The following is a 14,902-nucleotide window of genomic DNA, read 5'->3' as shown; positions in this document are numbered from 1 at the left end:
TTGTACATTTCGTCTCACAATTTATCACGTATACTGTTTGGTCTTTTCAGCCAAAAATCACAGCTTCATAAGCCATCTTTCACTAATACCTAGAGAATTATAATTATCGTTAAGTTACTTACCATTCTGGGTCAAATAGTTATCGACTACAAAGATCAAGCATTTCAAATATTACATATAACTACAAATAAAAAGGAAAATAGTAAAACGCGAATCATATTAACAAAATTTTAATTTTACACAAACACATATGTATAATGACTTTGTCTGAATTATGTAATTTAACCACACGCATTTTAACAGATAATATCTGTGAGCTTTTATAAATGTTGGATCGAATAATGGTAACTGCATGGATATGGATATCCATATAGTTAAGTGTGGTGGACATCCATTTGTTAACCAAAGCAAATGCCCAGCCGCACTAATTATTCGAATGACTACCCGTCGCAAGGCACACAAGGGACCTCGCCAGGCTTTGCTGGGTTGCCCGGCGTTGCCGTGTTTTTTGTTGTGTGTGCCTTTTGTGGACCAGAATGTTCATTATGTTCACTGATTGCCTTTCTGTGATGTTTGTACTTGATAGTATATCTTATAAAAAGATTTATTTCACTTTCGATGGTAACTAGATGTAGTATGATTTCCTTTCAACAAATGTCGTTACCTAGATCTCTGTAATATGAACCAATAATGTTGAAGCAGTGAATTAATATGACTACCAGTCTGTTGGCAGGTTGGTACGAGAGCGACTGCGAGGACTCTGGGCCACAGTTCAAATTTTGAAAAAGGTATAATGTTTGTAAGTGTATAGTATATTTGCACCTTGAGTGGTACTTAAAATGCGTTTTCTCGATAGGTTTCATACATAGGTCAGCTGCTATTCCTGTGGCGCTAATGTTACCTGCAGGATGTCCAAGGTCAAAGCTAATGAAAAAAGCCAACTCGTGTCTCTTGGCCATGATAACATTCCAGAATCTGATTTAACTGATGGTTAAGATCTAGCTGTTAAAGAACTTAACGTTTTAACTTGGTACTTCAAATTTTAGAGTGTTTCTGAAATACAGTGTAGACAGAGATGTGAATATTTAGTGCGACTCCATCGTAAATGACAGTTATACAGCTAGAGACATGTGGTACCATTTGTGATGTGTACGTGGGAAGAGCAGGCAGATCTGGCTTAGCAATGAGTCTTGCTCCATCGTTGGAAAGTGTGCACCCTTACCTTAGAAATCTGCCATACCACGTGCTCTTGAGATGGGGATCAGAAGTACTAGGGCAGCCCACATGGATACAAATTCGCAAAGACACTGGGTAGACGCATTTGAATTCCCACCACTTTCACCCGACTTAGCACTTTTAGACTTCTATGAGTGAGTGAGTGAAAAGGATAAATAATGCTCTGTAGTTACAGAAACTACATTGGCAGTCCTTATTGACAAAACTGAAACGACATTTGCAACGCATGGGCAATGTTGCTACTATTGTACAAGTAACAACTCTCTGTTGTAGTCTGGCCGCTAATAGGGATACATTACCCCTATAACTGCACAAGTTAATCGTAACTTGCATTCATCTCTTAACGTATGAATAAATTTAGTAACACTCTGTACATACCCCCAAAAAAACGGGAAGGCAGTTCTGCATCTCCCGTTCTACTGGGCAGATTGACAAAATTTAATTTGTGTGTTTCATGTCTCGAAAGCGCGATTCAGACTATATATTAGATTTATATATTAGATTTATATATTATTGTTCTAACATAGTTATTTTGACACAAATCACACGTTTCTGAAATGACATACCGATTTTTTTTTCAATCGATTATTTACCTATTTCGAAATTTTGACTCAAATTATACCGCTGTAAAATATGGTGAGAAATTTTACAGCGAAAAATTAAAAAATTTGTCTCGGCGCACTTTTTCCAGTTTGTACCAAGAATAATTTACTTGGCGAAGTTCTTAACTTGTGGTAGCTTGTCTTCCTCTCCCTTTCATTGTGCACGAGCGGTAAAGAAGATTCATCGTTCATGCTTTCAAATAATTCTAACAAGTTGCGTAAGCCACGTTTGGTGTTATTATAGCTTATATCAAATATGCCAAAATTCAAAACGCGCCAATATATAAATTCACATAGATCTTGAGAAATTTCGAATAAGGAACTCCAATATTTTGCGGGTATGTCTAGAAATGCGTCTACTTTAAGTGAAGTCAAAAATTTTACAGTTGCCATTCAAAACGTTTTCCAAAAATTTAGAAAAATTACTAAAACCAATTTTAAGAACACATCAGAAAGTATGTTCGAAATTATTTGGACTGAACCTAAACTTCTAATTATGAATGAAGGCATTAAATAAGTTTAATAAAAAAGGGATATTAAAAATATATACAAAATGGAATTAATATTGAAGAGCTAAAATTTTGAGAGCTAATTCTTTAAAAACTACTCGTGCAATTTTTACTAAATTTAGCATTTTAGCATAATTTGAGTCGTAGAATCGAAGTATGGAAAAACATTATATGCCATTTTAGAAAAAGTTCGATTTCCTAGGTTAGAACAGTGCTATATATAAATCTAATATACATCCTTGCAGAATATACATCAAAAAGGTTTCTCAAAGCGCATTTGCATATTTATGCATTTGTTCAGAACTCTGCTTGCATATATAGATTTCAAGGCCTAAAATACTAATCGGTAATTAATTTATGCAGATGTTTTTCGCATTTTTGTATGCATTCTCAGATTTTTTCAGGATACGCTTAAACTCTCACATGGCAGAAATTTAAATATAAGACAAGGAAAAAGAAAATGATATACGTTTTTTAGTATAATCCGTCTTTATATGTATTTGCATAAATGTTTCTAAATAAAATTTCTAATTCATTGAAAGAATTAAAATTATTAATTTATTTTCCATTGCAAAAATTTATACCAGGCATCATAACTTCTGGATATGCTAGAAATAAGTTACATGATTTCGATGCCTGTAAAAAATACTACTGTTGCCCAAAACATCATAAAATTCCAAAGATAGCAACATTGAATATCAAAATCGTAAAAAACAACCTTATATTTAGCGTAGGTATAATGAAACACTCAATCGATTTCGAGGGCAGCTAAAGGTCCCTCCTCATCAGGAGAAAGAAATACATAGAAAGAAGAAAATAGGAATCACAGAAACACGTGGTGCTTATCAGCACTGCACGTGGTTATAACTAGATTTTTAATCAGAGTTGCACTGGCCGCCTACTTTTACTGAGCCAGGCTGTCTGATCAAGCATAAAGAAATATTAGCGAAGTTAAAATAGGGAGCGAGGGCAAATGCACATTACGCTCAAAATCTGAACTTCAAATAATGGAAAGCAACCACTGAACGGATTTTTATACCCTCTGGTAGTACCAAGTGCGAGGAGGTAACGCCATCTATCGGCAAAAATAATTGAATTAAGACAGTAGAATTTTAAAGGCATTAGGAAGGACTGGATTGGACTTCAAATCATTAACTAAACTTTTTAAATCTTTGTGAATGTGAAAAGCCTCAAGAAAATCCAATTCGCCTATGGAAGAAGCCTTTTGGATGATTTTTGCAGACCCAAAATCAAAATTATGGTTAAAAGTCCAGCTATGATACGCTATTGAAGACTTGTTAATTTCCCCTTTTTTGACATAAGATTCATGTTCCTTGATACGAAACTTCAACGCTCTTTTTGTTTGGCCAATATATCTTAAACCACACTGACATGATATACTATAAATTCCCCAAGAATTCAAGACAGAAACGCAATCTTTTAGAATCGAAGGGTGAATTTTATTAATAGGGGAGAAACCGACTTGAAAATTGAATTTCTGGAGAATCCGTGCAATTTTATAGCTAACAGAAGGATAAAATGGAAGCACGACAAGGTCATTGATATTATTTCTAACAGTGGAATGTCTTCTTTGATGGGAATCTGAAAATTTTTTGACGGCTTTATCAATAATCACGGGAGAAAATCCACGGTCAATCGCCCACGGTGGATTTTCTCCCGTGATTACGGTAATTGCCATTTTTATTTCATTTACATTTCTAACACCATAACATTCTCAAAGAAAACCTTTAAAGTAATCAATGTTTTATAATTTTATTTTAACTATAAGGTATTTATCCCGTCTTCCTAGAGTGCCTTCGTGGTGTAGTGGTTCTGCACGCTGGGCCGGTATTCTAGAGGTCCGTGGTTCGATTCCCGGCGAAGGCGTTACTCGTTTTTTATCTCTCCGGCTTTTCCAATTAACATAATGTCTCTACATAACCAACATCTTATTTCTTAATTAAAATCTGGCCTGCACTTCTCTTAGTTCGTCTACTTCATCATAATTTGTAAATGGAAGGTGTTTCAAAGAGAAGCAGAAACTATTCGTTTAAGAGAGAGGTGTTTGGCAGTTTTAATCTGCTGCGGTAAAACTGTGACTGTCTTTCGTTAATGCTATTGCTATAGTTCGACCGCCTCAGTAGCGACCATGAGCGCAAACACGCATGCACGATTCGGACTGATTTATTCTCAAAATAGCATTACATGAATCATATCTTGGGGATTTTGTTCGTTCATATTTTTTCTTTGTTTATTTTCACTGCGTTTAAACACAGAAAGTTACTTTTAATTAATCTAAGCTAATATGCTGATCATCCTTTAATATTAGCTGTTTTATTATATTGTGTTCAATTTTGTGCATTCATTTAGTTATATATTCGTAAAAATACAAGTGTTTTCCAATTAGTTTTGCTATATAAGTATTATTTTAAAATAAAAAGCAATAAGTAAATTTTATTGTACTGTAATTTCAATTATAATTTCCAATAAAATAAAAATTCCAACATTTCTGGTTTCCGGGCTACAAATCTTACCGTTTATCTCTGAGAATATTTAAAAAAAAAAAAAAAAAAAAAAAAAAAAAAAAAAAAAAAGGCGACAAAAGGCAATTGACAACAGCATCATTGAATAATATGGGGATTTTTTCTCCCTCAGTCGTATAAATTCCCTCTTTCCGGCGAAGAGAGGACTTTCAAGTGACCTCATACCTCCTGACACGTAATTAATGCTTCTTTTGGACGATTCCATGTATTTTCATAGAATGCCACCCAAGGCTGCATTTGAGATGGTCGAACTATAGCGGTTATTGAGTTTTCTTCAATAAATATATAAATTGCACTGTTGTTTTATACAAATGTACTTATATATCGTTCTGGTACTGACAGGTAAACACGGGTCAAGAATTTGTCTAGCAGTTTGCAAGGTAAGACTAGTGTTTAGTTTCAAATTAAATTGAATTTAGCCTTATCACTTCAGCATTATATAATCTCACTTATGTACATTTGTTCTCACATGTCATAATCAGCTTCATCATAATCATAGTCATCATACTCATAGTCGTCATCATATCTTTTGTCGTCATATTTTTTATCTTTCTCGTAGTCGTGATCATCATAATACGAAGTATCATATTCTTTTTCATGCTCTTGAGGCACAGGATAAGGAACAGGGTAAGGAACTGGTACAGGCTCCTTGTGCTTGTTTTTCATAGCAAGTTTGAGCTTCATTTTCTCGAGATTATAGGCTTTCATCTTGTACATATGGTCTTTAAGTGAGTCCATCTTTTTGGAAAACCAATTTTTGGTTTCGTTTTTCTTGTGATGATGATCCTCTCTATTGTGTTTTTTGTAAGAGTTTCTATATTGTCGTTTGGAGCGGGCTGGTGTTGTATCATAATAATCGTCATCTTCAGTTGGTCCTCGTCTTCCTGGTGGTGGTGGTGGAGGTGGTGGCCGAGGAGGTGGAAAGAGAGGAGGGAATTGGGGAAAACCAGGAAAAATTGGTTGGGGAAAAATTGGTTGAGGAAAAATTGATTGAGGTGGAGCAGTAGGTGGAGGAGTAGGATACGTAGGCGGTGCAGTTGGAAACATTGGTGCCTGTGTGGGATTATATATGTAGACTTGTGGATATACTGATGGTGGGGTGGGATAAGGATATCTTATTTTAGGTACTACGATTTTCTTCGGTCTTCTGTGCTTCTTCATATCAGCTTTTATCTTCGCTTTGTGCTTTTTGTACATCATTTTCATTTTGTATCTTCGCGTCTTTAGTCTCATGTCCGTTAATTTAGTTTTCATCTTCATGAACTTCCCTAATGTATCTTCCATGGGAATTTCATGATGTTTCCTATAAAAAACAAAAATGCAGGAATAAAATTACAGATTGAAATTCCACGACTTCTATTATAAATCTTTTAGCACCTATTCATGAAGTCACTTAATGATGTCCACCAAATAAATTAAGTTAATATTAACTCGCTTAAAATTATTTAAATATCATCTATGTTCTTCTTCAGTGGGGAAAATAAGAAAAAGTGAAATGGAAACTTAAAACATGAATTTAAAATACCAAAGGCTATTTGTTGTAAAATCACTAAAAGTGAAATAAGGATAGCATTAAATAAAACTTTTTAAAAAAAAATCTGAAAGGTTTCAGATTTTAAAAGTTGACCAAAAGAGTTTGTTAAGGTTCTTTATACTCTCTCTGAGCTCGTCATTCTGCTACTACACTCACTCCTCCTAACCTAATTTATTTTTGTCTTTTTAGCTTTATTATTAAGCATCGTTTTCTTCTCATTTACATCAAACACCATTTACGTCACAACATCAAAGTCACAAAATTTGTAAAAGCTTCTTAGCAGCATATGTTTACAATTTCCGATGCAGTGTTAAGTGTTAGCATATATTTTTCTACTTTTTCACTCTTTTTTTTCCCTCGGTTCATCATATCACGTTCAGTTTTCTTTGTAAGATGGCTAACAAAATTATTATTATCTTTATCTATTTCTATTTTTTATTATTAACTTTTTTGCTTCTTAAATTTTCTTATTTAATAAATAAAGATACGTTGTTACTTCCTTATTATAGAAACCCTCAAAATTTAACCCCTAATCAACCGAGATGTAATATGTACCAGAGTATAAGGAAACATGCCAAGATTTCGGAAAGATAGCTCCTTTGATTAGAGATTCAATTGTAGGATTTCATTTATTTTTAGTAATAATTATTTTAATTTGTTAGCCTATGCTTTCTCTTATTTCCCTTCGCGTTTCCTCGCCCGGATGTAAATGAAGAAGAATGAACCAGGACTTAGAAGAGTTCATAGAGCTTTTCCCCCTGAAACAGAAAGTTCGGTGTGATGACGTAATTATTTTGATACTAACTGCAACTACGCGATTCACAGTAGTTTTTAAGGCTGCTTTACTGATTAGTTATTTTAATTTGTTAACCTTTTCTGTTTTCTCTGATTCCCATCGGGTTTCCTCGCACGGATGTATATGAGTTAGGATGAGAAAAGCTAGTTCATAGTGCTTTCCCCTCTGAAACAGGAAGTGAGGAGTGATGACGTAGTCATGTTAACACTGACTATAAAGACGCAATTTACAGCAAAGAAATAAACGTTTAAAATTTTAAGAAACAGCCTAAAAACTGCGTGAAAAAATAGCTTTAATTTAGATTTGATTTGGTTAGAAGAGAAGATGCTATTACTCTAAGGATTTATAACGTCTAAGAAGTTAATAATATTTATTTATTAATGTTAAAGTAAATAGAATACACAACAGTTTCATTTTCTTAAAAGTTGCAGGTCCCGCCCCCTCTGTGTATTATTAAATTATGAAGGAAAAAAAATTATAGCATTCATTATCTTTTCTTTATCTGCATGCTAAGTGGGAGAATTCTATTACTCTAAGCGACCTATAATAACAGCTTTTGAAAGTTAAGCAAAAACAAATTTAAAAAAATTCAATCTTGTAGTTTTGAACATATATGTCAATAATTTTCCCTTGCACCTAAGGAAGAAATTATGCTCCTTAAAATTGATAGTTTTATTAAATTTTATTAAAAATTTCATAAAATAATTTATAAATTTTATATTGTTTCTGTTTCGATTTGATATAATTACAGATATTTCAAAATAATTAACTTATATATATACACTTACATTACTTTCAAATAAATGCAAAATCATTGTCTTAAGTTTGACAAATCAACTTTGCTCTCAGTACCTCAAATTACTTAGTCTTTCAAAAGAGGAGCAAAGTATTTGCAAATTATGAATGCATTCCTGTTTATTTTATAATTAGGGCATTCAGCAATATTTGCATCGTCATTTGTGAGTTCTATTTTAAAATCATTCATATCTGATTCATTATTCCTCTCATCATTTTCGTAATCGGCCTCAAAATGACTTTTCTTCAAAATTAATTCGTGTAGTCTTTCAAAAGCACTCTGCATTATTTTTCGTTTCTTGGCACAGTATTGAATTTTAACAGTTCCTTTTGCAACAATCCAAGCTAGCGTCTATAGAATGAATTTCGCGCATTTCAGTTTTTTCTCTCGGGTTTAGATTTGGTTTCAAAGGCTTATTGTTGAACTTCACATTATAGGCGATAAGATGCCTAATCATTTCTTTCTGTGTTTCTGAAACTTTACTGAATTTGCAAGATATTAAGAGATAAATTAACCAACGATCATTTTGACTACTGTCCCGGTTTTGATTGTAATTTACTTGCATATATTAGAACACAATAGTATCTAAAACAAGAAAATAAATAAATAAAAATTTAACTACTCACTGCACAGGAACGATGACTTTCTTCTGGTGTTGCACTGGAAGTACAACTGTCTCTTTTTTCCCTTCCTTTTCGTCATCGTCATCCCAGCCTCCAAATTTAATATGTAAGGGAGGCAAAAGGCTACCTTTGATGTTAATCGTTTTTTGATCTTGGGGAACGACGTGTTCCATCACCGGCAAAGTAAGAAAAGATTCTATCTTTACAATAAGACAGAAGGCGAGGATTAGCCGCAAATAACTAGAGTAGCTCCAATGTTCGACCAGCCTCATCAGCTTCTGCAGGTATACAAAGAAACAGAGATGTAAATTTCTCAGGCACCATACAAATTCATACAACGATAATTCAACAATTTGAATTCTTTATATCAGACAATAAGGACATCGCCCAACTTGAACAACAGCAATCTTAATAATTTATTCGCCTTGGACAACGTTAAGCTTCAAAGTTAAACAACGTTTGCAATGATTGTTTTGTTCCCACGTCTGAAAAACCTTTATGGAGTGTCATAGTTAAGATTTGTAGGTTGCGGAGACACCGAAAACATTCTTTACGAACTGTGTAACAAATTATTTTTTCGTTGCATAAATATTAAATTAAATTGGGATTATGTTGAAAAACTGCATTGTAATATTGGTGTAGCTGACGGAATAAAAAATTGCGCCTAAATTGCTAGAACTTCGGAAGCATACTAGCTAGTTTCCTAGCCTTTTACACACACTTGCTTTTTGGAGATTAGCTTAATTTGATTTCAAACCGTAGTCAGAATTATTTAAAATTATTTAATGTTGTTTTTATCTAGTTTGGTACTTTAATTAGATTTTATATGAGTTAAACGTTTCTTTTGCATAACCAATGGAGGCATTCGCTGTCTCTGGATACTCAAGCTATGAATTAATTTGCTGTCTGTAACAATAAGCTAATTTAAGCACTGAATTAATTTCGGTTAACACCACATGCATATTTACGTTCACAAACTTTTAGTCCCTGCGATTATAAAAGAGACAGATGTTTAAGCCTCCATTTTCTCACAGAAACAGAATGTTCATAAGCCTGTGGTGAACATTCTGTTTCTATGAGAAAATGTCTCTTTGTTCATAAACCTGTGGTGCTATTATTTGGGCGAAAAGATTAAAAGTATTCATTTAAAAAACCTCGGACTTTAAAGCAGTGTTTCCTTACAGCATCACAAAGCCATTTGAGATCTGTCTGAAAATTATTGAATTCAGCAATAAATTTTATACCATTCAGAAAGATTCAATATAAAATGATGTTGTATTATTACATTAAGCCATATCACCATAAAGCCATACTCTTCTGAAACTGGCTGCATCAAATTATCAACACTGTAATCCTTCTCATTATTTCCTTTCACGAAGTAAAGGAGATATTGTAAACGCGAAAAATTTCGGGTATCAAATTGAAAGAAAATATTTATTTTGACTGTTCCTGAATCCATTTAGACAATTTCTTTTATTGTGTGTGCCATCTGTACGGTCGGACAGAATACATCACACTTTTCTTTCCAAAACGAATTGTAAAATTAGTTTAAAATAGATTCAAAAGGGATTTATTCGTGGTGTCTGTCTGTATGTATGTACGTGCATATGCATGTATCTCGCATAGCTCAAAAACGATCAGCCATGAAACGCTGAAATTTCTTATATAGGGCTATTATAACATCTAGTTGTGCAGTTCTGCACCTCATGTTTTTTACTGTATTCTGTATCATCAAAAGCATATATATATATATATATATATATATATATACGCCCACGCCCCTTAGTCTGCCTTTATTAACAGCCGTTGGTCGTAGCCGTATAATTTTAATTATAGGAAAATATTTATGATTTGGCACGATCAAATTAAGAAATGATAATTACAGTTTTGGCAAAATAACGAATTTAACTTTTAACGCTGTTTTCCGGTTGAAAAAATAAAGTTATAAGAAATTTGACTCTGGACCAAAAAAAAAAAAAAAAAAAAAAAAATTGAGCGAGATATTTAATTTCAAAATTTTCAATTTTTGTTGTTATTTTCAACTGGTCTTGAGAGACCGCTTAATTAAGTTAGACTAATTCGAGGAAATAAGTTTCAAAATCAATCAGCAAAAAATCAGCAAATTCAATAAATATGTATAATTTAATAATCATCAAAAAATAGCACAAAATATGAATAGGAATCAGCAAAAAATATGTTTAATTTAATAGACCTGGCAAGGAAGTCACGTGGTGTCCACATCAGAATTTTTAATAATATAAAAGCCTGGAATAAGCTTTTATCATAATGGGAATAGTTATTTTTTGCTACCTTTTTCAATTGTTTATACACTTGTCTATTCTGCTATTAAAAACAAGGATTCCAGACATTTAAATATCGTCTTTTTGGACTTAATGATTTTAAAATTGATAATACGTAAATTCCATAAGTTAAGATTGATTTTTAATGTGTTCTCTTTATGGTAAAAGCAGAAAGATTTATAATTTTTTCCCTCCGAGCACTTTGAACACCTACAAAACTTTCGGCGAATCAGAGATTGGAAGCTGGTATTCTTTCAGCCTAAGATCTTTATGATATCGGAAATGTTGTTTTGCAATTCTTAAATTAAGGAAATATGTTCTTCTGCACATCTCTACTAAATTTGACACATTGATGAATGAATATTTCCAAGCATATTATAAAGTAGCTTAAAAAGAAGCTGGATATTTAACGGAAACGCGCTTTAAGATTACGGAAACGCGCACTAATTCTATCTGTCTAAGAGGAGGGATACTTTCGTAAAGGATTTTCAAAGGTAAACTAGCTCGTATCCATGCTGCATATGGATAAAAACTACGAAAACATGACTCACTCGTGTTGTGTTTGTGAGAGGCTGAAAGGAATAATCGATGTACCGTGGTAAGTGTTTTACGATTTTTAGACATACTTTAGCTGAATAGGAGCCGTAGTTTGAATATAGAATTTTGTTATAAATAACTTGAATCTTCACCATGTGTAACTTGAATATGCGGCAGTTTCCCTTTGAAAATTCTCCACGAAGGCATCCTCTCTTTAGGCAGATTACCCTCGAGTGCTTCGTCATCTTCAAATAAGCTAATCTAATTTTAAATCTGAAGTCAGAGCAAGTAGTTTTATCTTGAAATTCTGTATAACGAAAAGTCAATCATTCTAGTTATTTTAGATTGTAATTTGCAAAATCACTAGATTGGGCTAAATAAATATTTACCTGACTTGAGTTTGTGTTGACAGTTAAATAATCGTAAGTAATAATTCGCCAACTAATTAAAATGACTCTGTGATTAGCCTTTAGTTCGAACATTTAGTTTAATTTCACACCACATAAGTTATACTTTAATACAGTGGCTTACGCCGTAAAGTTATAAATGTATGCATTTTATTTTAAATTACTTTTAAAAAGCGTATTTGTACATTGTTTTCAGGCCAATAGTAATGTTTACATTAAATTTAGTGGGTAGGAAAGAATTAATTAGTTGTTAAGTTCTAAATTTTATAAGACCTGCAACCAACTTAGTGTTGTTAATTATTAATGAAGGTGCTGCGTTTACTTATTGAAATGAGAGTCGCCACAAATTATTAGTAAATTAAAAAAGTGTTAATTAAGATATAAAAATGTAAAGGTAAACAAAACTACGTTTAGAATGCGAAAAACTGATAACATTGTGTTATCAAGATTATCTAATAACTCTTAATATTAATAGCTCATGATATGAGATGCTAAACTCAAAATTTTTATAATACATCCTATTTAAATAATGCTAAAAATACAAAAAGAAATTTATAAAAAAATTTGTTGATAAAAAAAAATGTCTTACCTGCAGTGTAGTTGAGGTTAAAACATCCAGCTTCACTCCAAGTCATTTAAAATGCAGTTGAGAAAATCCGTAATGAAAAAAAAAATAGTCATGTCTATTGCTTCAGAGGTTTCGGATGTTTTAAAACTTGTTTTTCTTGTGTATCCTTTTTATATAGATTATATATAGAAAGACCTGATTTCCAAAAGGCAAGAGTAATAAATATATAGAAAAGGAGAAAGTGTTCATTCCTTTACACTTTCGAAGCTTACGAATCACTTGTTTTGACCAAAACAAGTGGTATGTAATCGGTAAAGCGCTTAAACACCGTATATCATTTTGACAATTGTTTGACAGCCGTTTGCCACAGACTGAAGCTTAAATTTCCCCAAGTATAAGGATTATAATAGACCATTTTTTTCCCAAGGTGAAAGTTAGAGTATTTTATCCTCAAGTTTAAAAATACTTTAAAAACAAACTACTCTTGAGTAGTTTGATGAGTTGTTTTTAAGCTGAAAATGACGCTATTATTTTAGCACATATTTTGTTTCTGATTTCTCAGTAACTGAAAAGTTAATAGTGTATATAGAAGTATTTTTAAATTACGCGGTTGCAGATAAATGTATTGAAAGCAAAAAATTGTTTTAGTGTAATCATGTAATTGCAAAATAAGTTTGATTTTAAAACAAACTGTCAAAAGGTAATTAAAACAAACTAAGACGAAGTGAGTGGAATTGTCGTTATCTATGTTTTTTCTATGCTAACACTTCTATTGTTTTTAAAAATTCTGTTAATATCTTAACAAAATTTGAATATGAGGAAGAGCGTAACGATTTCATTTTAATCTCATGTAACTGAGAACGTTATGAAAATAAAAATTACTTTTTTTAATTTTGTAAGGCATTTAAATAAAATTATGTTATATAACTTTTTTTACATTTTTACTTTATAATTTTTTAGTCTATAAAATGCAGCAAAATTATAAAGAAAATCAATACATCTAGTTCTGAACATTAGAAAATTATGCACTTAATTTATATTTGTAGTTAACTAATAAATAGAAATATGATCTCATTATTGCTTGGAAAAATATGTAGCTGCTAGCCATGAAGGATTCGATCTTTCGTGACAAAAACACATCATTCTTAGCATTGCAGGATAGTAAAAAATTTTGAACAATTTTCAAACCTACCAGAATTTGGCAAATTGCATTAGAAATTACGAAATACATTTATTTGGACGACTATTTCTGTTCGTAATGTCGTAAAGATCAAAATTGCGATTATTTCTTTGGTCATTTAATTGTATCCGCGACGAATTTCAACTCTAATTATAATAATAGTAATAATATTTATCGAATTTTTGAAATAATTCCTGACGAATATTATATTGTTGTCTGTGACGGGCATGTGTGAAATGTATTTCACAAATACCAGGTCCTTAGAATGTAGTCAAAAATTAATTTTAAAATTTGACCCAAACAGAAAGATAAAGCAAGATAAATAAAACTGTTTAAGAATAAATATTCACATTAATCTGTGTTATCAACTGAGAGATATTTTACGTTTTATAAAGAAAAGTAGTAGTAAGCAGACATCCTCAGTATATATATAAAAAGTTGCGCTTTTGAGACATGATAAACACAAATTAAATTTGGTCAATCTAAAAGGTATTTCTCCCGCCTTTTTTAGCAAGCCTTCGTAGCGTAGTAGTCAGCACACTCGACGCGAATTCGAGAGGTCCGTGGTTCGAGTCCCGGAGAGAGGCACTGCTCTGCTTTCAGTCTTCCTGCTTCGAAATAACCTAACATCTCTACAGTGGCGCTCGAACTAAAAAGTGGTGGAATAATAATTCTCCACCACCAGCGATTGGGTCCCCTAGTTTCCAGTCACCCTTTAAAAAGTGGAGTATATAAGATTAGATAACTTTAAAATAAAAATAAAATATTAAAAAAAATCTGAAATGCTTCAGATTTTAAATTACGTCCAAAGGGGCGTTTTTTTAACGTTTTGTGTGTTACCTTTATTTATTAACTATTATGTTCTTTGCACTTAAACCATAAAACTTAGTTCAATAGCAATGTCGCAAAATAATTAAAAAATAATGCTTATATTTAGAATTTCCGATACACAGTTCGACGCGCTGGAGCTAAAAACGTCTTTTTTTCCCCGTAGAGTGTTGCTACTGCTCCCTTTTAAATCATTGAGTTTGTTGCTCAGAAATTCATTAAAGTTTTACAAAATATGAAATCGATATTAAAACAAATTCCAAATTTCAAATTTGGGATTTCAAATGCCCATATTCGCAGTTGGATTACGTAATTCAAAATTATATGACTCTAGATACCGTTGTTTTATCACAATGCCAGAAATAGACATACATTTATGCAGATTTTTCATTATTTAATTTCTTCAAATAGAATGCAGGACTCTAACATTCGGTGGCAACAGT

At 32.3% G+C, this 14,902-nt stretch overlaps 1 protein-coding gene across 1 annotated transcript; it reads right to left on the bottom strand.

Annotated features, from left to right (window-relative positions):
• Window positions 1-552: 552 nt before the first annotated feature.
• Window positions 553-8,917, bottom strand: LOC146998199 (uncharacterized). The gene is made up of 2 exons (XM_085813611.1): window positions 8,643-8,917; window positions 553-6,193 (listed from the first exon to the last, which is right to left on the bottom strand). Exons 1-2 carry the CDS (start codon window positions 8,909-8,911, stop codon window positions 5,356-5,358), a joined length of 1,107 nt encoding a protein of 368 aa, XP_085669737.1. The 5' UTR covers window positions 8,912-8,917; the 3' UTR covers window positions 553-5,355.
• Window positions 8,918-14,902: the final 5,985 nt, after the last annotated feature.

The sequence above is a fragment of the Stegodyphus dumicola genome, chromosome 3 (assembly GCF_044657685.1).
Source record: "Stegodyphus dumicola isolate Sdum_Otavi_A_Nest chromosome 3, ASM4465768v1".
Classification (NCBI taxonomy): domain Eukaryota; kingdom Metazoa; phylum Arthropoda; class Arachnida; order Araneae; family Eresidae; genus Stegodyphus; species Stegodyphus dumicola.
Note: the sequence above shows the minus strand (reverse complement) of the source record. Positions and strands in the feature narration are given on the sequence as shown.

What these genes read in the sequence shown, in the direction of transcription:
- LOC146998199 (XM_085813611.1), bottom strand. Translation starts at nt 8,911, where the DNA reads ATGAGGCTGGTCGAACATTGGAGCTACTCTAGTTATTTGCGGCTAATC. An exon ending in AAAGTCATCGTTCCTGTGCA is followed by an intron (nt 6,194 to 8,642) that starts GTGAGTAGTTAA and finishes TGTTTTTTATAG; the next exon opens with GAAACATCATGAAATTCCCA.